General features: G+C 55.5%; 1 protein-coding gene across 1 annotated transcript; it reads right to left on the bottom strand.

Moving 5' to 3' along the window:
* Nucleotides 1-810: 810 nt before the first annotated feature.
* Nucleotides 811-7116, bottom strand: PSMC3 (proteasome 26S subunit, ATPase 3). Its single transcript, XM_007112949.3, has 12 exons — nucleotides 6859-7116; nucleotides 6511-6594; nucleotides 5763-5888; nucleotides 5214-5318; nucleotides 5042-5104; nucleotides 4637-4774; nucleotides 4051-4194; nucleotides 3779-3927; nucleotides 2466-2562; nucleotides 2095-2240; nucleotides 1154-1235; nucleotides 811-997 (listed from the first exon to the last, which is right to left on the bottom strand). Exons 1-12 carry the CDS (start codon nucleotides 6883-6885, stop codon nucleotides 887-889), a joined length of 1272 nt encoding a protein of 423 aa, XP_007113011.1. The 5' UTR covers nucleotides 6886-7116; the 3' UTR covers nucleotides 811-886.
* Between the last annotated feature and the right edge of the window lie 700 nt (nucleotides 7117-7816).

A 7816-nucleotide genomic window follows, 5' to 3' on the forward strand; every position in this document is an offset into this window, starting at 1 on the left:
TCCTGGGTTTGAAGCCCAGCTATGCCATCTAAGAGTTGTGCAATCCTGGCCCAGCTGCTCGAAATGCATCTATAATGTGGGGCTACCCTATTGGTAGTTACTGTGATTAACGAGATAAACCCATGCACACAACCTGCATAGCATGTGGCTCAGGGTGAGCGCTCGGTGAACGGTGAACCACTAGGTCAGGTTCCAGGTTGGGGAGCTGGAAGGCTGGTAGACAGAAGAGGACCAGCAAGATGGTAAAGGAAGCTGACAGGATATGGGGCTGACGGCAGATCTGGGGGTGGGAGAGAACACAGCATGACCCCGCTTAGGCCTAGAAGGGCTCTCAGAGTAGATCTTGCTCAACGTTCAGTTTTCAGCTAGAGGAAACGGGCCAACAGCTAAAATGAACGTGTAGAGAAACAGGAGGCTTGGGGGCCAGGAAACAAGGGAGCAAAGACCCAGAGCCAGGGCTTTGTAAGGAAGCGAGGCCTACGGCCAGAGCACCAAAATTCAAAAAAGAAGGGAAAAACTAGTCTGGCTTCCCTTCAGGCCCCTCATACTAGAGCTGCAGCACCACGGGCCTCAAAAGCTCAGAGAGGTGGGTCAGGGAGTGTGGAGAAAGAGGTCTGGAGGGACATGATGGGGGAGGCAGAAGACCCCGGGGAACAGCTGTGGCACACACCCACCCCTCCAAGAGGGCCTCACCCTGACAAGGCGTTTGAGGCCCTCGGCTGTCTCGGGTAGCAGCACCTGGGGAAGGGGCCTCCTGCGTCTGCCCCCACTCCTCTACCCAGAGCCCAGGGAAGGCGAGCCAGACAGGTGGCAGGAACCTGAAACCACCCTTTATTACGAATTTTAACCAGCAAGAGGCCAGAGAACGGGTGTGGCAGGCGACCCCTTAGGCGTAGTACTGCAGGTTGGCTTTCTTCTTGGCCTGTACCTCCAGGATGCCCTCCATGTAGTCCTCGTGGGTGAGCTCTGTGGCGCCCCTGCGCAGCGCAATCATGCCCTGCACCCAGGAAAGACAGGCTCTAGGGTGCCTCCCCAGAGACCTCGCCTGGCTCCCAGAGGCCTCCACCTTCTCAGCCTCTTCCCCTCAGCAGCCTCCACCAGCCTGTCCAGGGGAGGAGGCACGAAGCACCCACCCGCCCAGCCCGGCACTCACCGCCTCCACACACACGGCCTTGCACTGGGCCCCGTTGAAGTCATCTGTACAGCGGGCCAGCTCCTCATAATTCACATCAGGGCTGGGGGGTGCAGAGGTATCACAGGACTCAGCTACTTACGGGGAGCGGGTGGGGGAGCCCACATCCTCCCACGTGCCTCCGTCAAGCAGCGAGGTCAACTCGCCGCGATCACAGGCGAGCCCCTTCCCCTACTGTGCCTTGTTCTCTTCTCCACACAGGAGGGGGAGAGGAACGGAGGTAGGTCAAAGCAGATTAGACCAAGTTACTTCTAGTGTCTCTTGAGCGCGAGCATTCTAGAAGTCTGCACCTGAGACTCGGGAATTCAGCCTGAGGCAGGGGAACAGGAGGTTGTGGAGACAAAAGAGCCATCTCTCTGTCTCCCAAGCAGCGCGGGCCCTGCATCAGCACAGCACTGCTGCTGCCACTTACTGACCACTGCACTTCACATTGCTGCAACCCCGTGAGGTCGGAGACCTTATCCCCAAGTCCCAGATAAGAAAACTGAGGCTTAGAGAGGTCACGCCACCTGCTGATGGTCACACAGATCTGAACCCAGGTCCATCTGGCCCCTGGCAGGATTGCCCTGGGCCATGCTGGGCTGCGATCATCTGCTGGGGCAGGGGTGGCCAGGAAACAGGGCCTCCAGCCTGCACACCTTCCAATCATGGGGGAGGGCTGTGGGGGGGGTGCAGGTGGGCTCTAAGGAGCAGAGCACCTTCAGTTAGGGCCTGAGCCCCAGCACGATTCTCTGTCAGGCACCTGGGGAGAAATGGAGGCCAGTATGTGGAACAGTGCTCTGTGTGAAAGGGACATGGAGAGGGGGAGAACCTAGGCCTGGGGAAGGTCAGTACAAAGAGGACAGAGACAGCTGTGCTGCTGCCCCTTCAGGTCTCAGCGCCTTGCTCGTGTCTTTGCCCACCTGACATTCATCTTTCGGGAGTGGATCTGCATGATTCTGGCCCGGGCCTCCTCGTTGGGCATCGGAAACTCGATCTTGCGGTCCAGGCGGCCTGAGCGGAGCAGGGCAGGGTCCAGGATGTCCACCCTGTTAGTGGCTGCAATTACCTGAGCAACAGGAGAAGCGGAAACTTGAATTGAGAAGGAAGGGTTCACAGACAGGCAACAGTCATGGCCACGATGGGCAAAGAGGTAGCTCAGGGTCCATATGAAACAGCAGGGAATATTCAAGACTGACCCCAATTCTAATTCTAGCTCCATCAGCCAGTTGACAGAGAAGATCCCCTGACCTCTAAGCCCCACGTTCTTCACCTGTGAAGTGACAATACTCACCTTCACTTGGGTGTTCGGCTGGAACCCATCCAGCTGGTTCAGAAGCTCCAGCATCGTCCTCTGCACCTCCCGGTCCCCGGCCTTCTCACTGTCAAAGCTGGGGCACACAGGAGGCCCAACACACTGGTGAGGACCCAGCTCAGGGAGAGCCCTCCTCTCCTCCACCACCAGAAGCCCAACCCAACCCATCCAGGGCAGGGAAAAGTCTCACTCAACTTGGGGCCCCCAGCCCAGGGACCAGCACAGAAATGGTGTCAGGGACTGAAGAAGCTCCTGGGATCAGGTGCTGGGCTTAAGATAAAACAGTGAGCAAAACCCACTGCCTGGCCTATGCCCCTGATGAACGTATCATCATATCTGAGCTAAAACTTAGAAATACAGATATCTGGCCCAGACTTGGCATGTAACAGGGAGCCCAAGCAAGCGTCCCTGAGGAAGTGTCCCTCAGGCTGAGATCTGAAGGCTGAAAACACATCGGCTGGGCAACCAGCCAGTGGAGAACAGGGGAAAAAGAAAAGCACATTCCAGAGAGGAAACAGCAGGTGCAAGATCTCTCCCACCAGACTGAGCCTGCAAACTGAGGGGACACTGTGGAGGGAGTCCAGAGGGAAGGGGAAGGTAAAGGCAGGGACAGGATGAAGCTGGAGGGGAGCAGGGGCAGCCACACAGGGGCCTTGCAGGCCACGGCAAGCCCAGCATTTATCCCAAGAAGCAATGGGGAGGCCCAGGAAGGGAAAGCAGGATCTGTTTGCGTGAGGGACTGTGGGTGCAGCTGAGTGAAGTTTTGAAAGGAACATGCTGGTAGCTGTGAGGAGAAAGGATGGTCAGGGGAAAAGAAACAAAGCAGGGAGGCTAGTTAGAAGAGAATTTAAGAAGTACAACCGGGCTTCCCTGGTGGCGCAGTGGTTGAGAATCTGCCTGCCAATGCAGGGGACACGGGTTCGAGCCCTAGTCTGGGAGGATCCCACATGCCGCAGAGCAACTAGGCCCGTGCGCCACAACTACTGAGCCTGCGCGTCTGGAGCCTGTGCTCCGCAACAAGAGAGGCCGCGACAGCGAGAGGCCCGCGCACCGCGATGAAGAGTGGTCCCCACTCGCCGCAACTAGAGAAAGCCCTCGCACAGAAACGAAGACCCAACACAGCAAAAATAAATAAAATTAATAAACTCCTACTCCTAACATCTTCTAAAAAAAAAAAAAAAAGAAGTACAACCACAAGAACAGAGCTTCCACCATCCCAGGGGGAGTAGGGAACAGGGTGGGAGAGCTGGAATTGAGAACCATCCCCTTGGTGGCACTCAGCACCCCCTTACCGCTTGGTGCCGATGGCATCCAGCTCATCAATGAAGATGATGGATGGAGCTTTCTCCTTGGCCAGGGCAAAGGCGTCCCGGACTAGCTTGGCACCATCCCCAATGAACATCTGCACCAGCTGGGGGCCAGCCAGCTTCAGGAAGGTGGCCTGGGGCGGGGGTGGGATTGACAGATCAGGCCAAAGGCACGATGAGAAGCCCCTTCGATTTGAGCCCATTGGCAGAGCTTTAGCTCCTGCCCATCTCCTCCTCAGCCCTCCCAAAGCACTCACCTTGGTCTGTGCAGCACAGGCCCGGGCCAGCAGGGTCTTCCCCGTACCTGGGGGCCCGTACATTAGCACCCCCTTTGGAGGCTGGATCCCTAAGTTCTCAAACTTCTCCTTGTGATTCATTGGCAGGACGATGGCCTCCACCAGCTGCCAGGAAGAAGTCCCGGGTGAGGACAGTGAAGCCCTGTGGGCTCCTACAGCCCAACCCTGAATAGCTTCAACCCCTATCTGTAACCCTCCTAACTCCAATTCAGAGACACTGCCCTCTCCTTCCCCCACATCCAGAGGACACAGAATGCTCGCTCCCACCAAGGCTGGCTATGGACTCCCCAGGAACAGATGGATATGGCAGAAAAGACACTGGGCCAAGAAGAAGGAGCCTGAGTTCCAGTCCTGGCTCTGGCCCTAACCTTCTGTGATCCTGGGCAAGTCATTCAGTTTAGGAGATCTCAGTCTCCTAAACTGTTACATGGTCTCCTCCTTGCCTCCCTAGGATGCTATGAGGATAAGAGGCACACTGGGGGAAAGTGCTCTAGTCACTGAAGTAGAGAAATACAAAAGGCTGGTGAGGCTGCCATGTCTCCTTCACCTCCTGAATCTGCTTATCCAGGCCCCCGATGTCACTGTATTGCTCTGTGGGCCTCTCGTCCACCTCCATGGCCTTCACCCGCGAGTCGTACTCTGTGGGCAGGGTCTCCAGGATCAGATAGGAGTCTTTGTTCACACCCTGGGGACACAGCACAAAGACTTCAGATTTGTCTCAGCTCAAGGCCTACCTAAGTGGCTGGGTGACAGGTGTCTACAGAATGAAAGGAAAGATATAAGAGTGGGCAACACAAGAATCAAAGAGCAGGCAGACATGCTCTCAGACTCAGCAGGCTGCTCTGCAGACATTCAGGACCAACAATGACCTGGGCCTGGGCCAGGGGCTCAGCTAATCAATGGGAGAAACCTCGCTGGAAGAGCCCTGCCTGGGCTCAGGGACAACACTCACCACCAAGTCTCCTGGCTTCAGCTTTTCAGCATCCACCAACCCAATCACAGGCAGGAAGTATGTCTGTAGGAAAGATTCCAGGTGCAGCCTCAGTTACTGCCCTTGGTAAGGCTCGCTGTCCCACAACCACCCCTCACCCTCCTCAGTTCTCCTATGGCTGGGCCAGCCTCACCTGCCGTGTAGAGGTTTTGATCACTGCACACTTGCCCTTCCTCTGGGAATCCAGGTCAATATTGGCACCATCTTCCTCTTGATCGTTGGGATCAACATCTAGAAGCTGGGAAAGGAAAAAGCTCAGATCAAGAGGCCCAGCTCAGTTCCTTGAACTCTCCAGAGCCCAGTGCTTCTGAGGCTGAGACAATCTCAACTCTGGCAGGGCTGGCCATTCCTACCTCACTCCTCAGACTAGCCTTAAGCCCAGCAAAGGTGTGGTTAATAAACCAGATTAGTAAGCTCTCTGCTCAGCTGTTGCTTCTCTGCAGAGCTCATCTACCCCCGGGGAAAAATAACCAGTAGAAAAGGAAACATGCGAGGCTTCCAAGGCTTTTTCAGGCCCTATAGATCTCCCTGGAAATGCACACTGGAGAGGAAACCCTAGGAGGTTTAGCTCTTACATGCAATTTAGGCCTCAAAACACCCATCCACTCTTTCCCCAGTGGGCCCATCGCAGGCTGTCCCAAGCCCCACTGACCCCTCTCTTCCCCTCCACATACACACACACCTCGATGACGTTGGAGACCAGGTACGGCAGAGTCTTGTTCACTTTGATTTTCTCACTGTTCTCTTTGATTTTGTCCTTCATGGCTTGGAGTTCGTGGGTGACTCGCAACACTTCGCTCTTCATGATCTGGGATGAGGGTGATTGGAGGCAAATATTCAGCTTTAGCTCAGCTTATCCTAGGGCCTTGTAATTGGTGAGCTTTATCCAGGCTGCCTGGGGGACCATCCTGCCCCCCTTCACTCAGCTCTAAGGCTCTCTGAATGCTCAGCGCCTGTGTCCACAACCAGCAGAGGTCAGAACAGGAGGCCAGTGTGGAAACCTCCTGGTGAAGTATCATTTGTACTAAAGGGAAAAGAGCAAGACTTTGAGTCATGCAAACACAGATTTTAGGTTCTGCCTTTTGTCACAGGCTGCGTACTTCACCACGGTAAAACAAACAAAAACTCTGAGCCTCAGTTTCCTCATCTGTAAAATGGGGATTTCCTAAAAGGATTCTTGAGAGGAATACTTAAAGACCTTGCTGGGAAAGGCAGTCTGATGATTCCTTCTCTCAGGCCTGGTTTCCCATCACCCTGTCCCTCTTCTGGTCCCTTTTAAAGCTTAGTTTTCTTTGTTCCTGGTCCGAGAAGGAAACTGCGGTCCCCACGCCTCGCCTAGGGAGGCCGAGAACGACGTGAGCGAGGCAGGTGGATCACCAGGGACTGCTGTGTGCGGGCTTCACTGCCTGACATAGGGGCTGTGCGCCCACCTTGATTTCACTGTCCAGCAGCCGTGTGCGCTGGATGATCTCTTCTGTGGACATCTTGAGTACCTCCTCCCCGATTCCATCTTGCTGTGAAAAACAAATTTTTCTTTCTTAAAGTCAGGGCAGTTAACTCAGGACTGTGAGTGAGCCCCCTCACAGCCTCGATTAGCCCACTCCCCGCCCATAAAACCAGAATGGAGGAGTCGGGACGCCTGCCCACATCCCAAGCGGTCCCAACCCCGGGACCGGGCTAGACCTTGAACCCCCCGCCCCAGCCACCGCCTCCGCTTCCGCCACGTGCGTCTCTCCACTGGCCCCGGCTCCAGGGACCCCAGCTATCCCGGCGCGCACCTCAGCCTCATCCCACACGGTCGCCATCTTCTCCTGCCGAGTCACTGGACTCTCGAGTTTCGGCAGCAGATTCACTCCCTGCAGGAGAAGGCCGAAGATCAGACTGGGCAGTAGCCGGGGCGAAAGGTTAATATTATCTCTCCTCACGCCTGCTCTTGACTAATGCCAGACTCCTTCTCCAAGTCCTGACTCTTGACAGAATTAGCTTGGGCCAGTTGCCACAGCGAAACTGCTTCTCCGACTTTAAAGATGAAGCCGAGGCCACAGGACCCGCCCCCACGGCTCCTGAAACGTTCCCGCCGCCGTTCTGTTGATGCCGGCGGGAGAGGCGAATTCGCTATTGGCTGGCACAAGCAGTGGGGTGGGGCCTGGATAACAAATGGAAAGGGGAGGGAGAAAAGACGAGAGGCCCCCCCCGCAGGACCCTTGGGAAATGTAGTCCTAATCTGGCGGGTAACCGAAAGGGTGCTTTTTTTTTTTTTTTTTTTTTAATTCATTTATTTAATTTTTGGCTGCATTGGGTCTTCGCTGGTGCACGGGGGCTTTCTCTAGTTGCAGTGAGCGGGGGCTAACTCTTTGTTGCGGGCGCAGGCTTCTCATTGTGGTGGCTTCTCTTGTTGCAGAGCACAGGCTCTAGGCACGCGGGCTTCAGTAGTTGTGGCACACGGGCTTCAGTAGTTGTGGAGGCCACAGGACCCGCCCCCACGGCTCCTGAAACGTTCCCGCCGCCGTTCTGTTGATGCCGGCGGGAGAGGCGAATTCGCTATTGGCTGGCACAAGCAGTGGGGTGGGGCCTGGATAACAAATGGAAAGGGGAGGGAGAAAAGACGAGAGGCCCCCCCGCAGGACCCTTGGGAAATGTAGTCCTAATCTGGCGGGTAACCGAAAGGGTGATTTTTTTTTTTTTTTTTAATTCATTTATTTAATTTTTGGCTGCATTGGGTCTTCGCTGGTGCAC

Source organism: Physeter macrocephalus, unplaced genomic scaffold, assembly GCF_002837175.3.
Source record: "Physeter macrocephalus isolate SW-GA unplaced genomic scaffold, ASM283717v5 random_241, whole genome shotgun sequence".
Classification (NCBI taxonomy): domain Eukaryota; kingdom Metazoa; phylum Chordata; class Mammalia; order Artiodactyla; family Physeteridae; genus Physeter; species Physeter macrocephalus.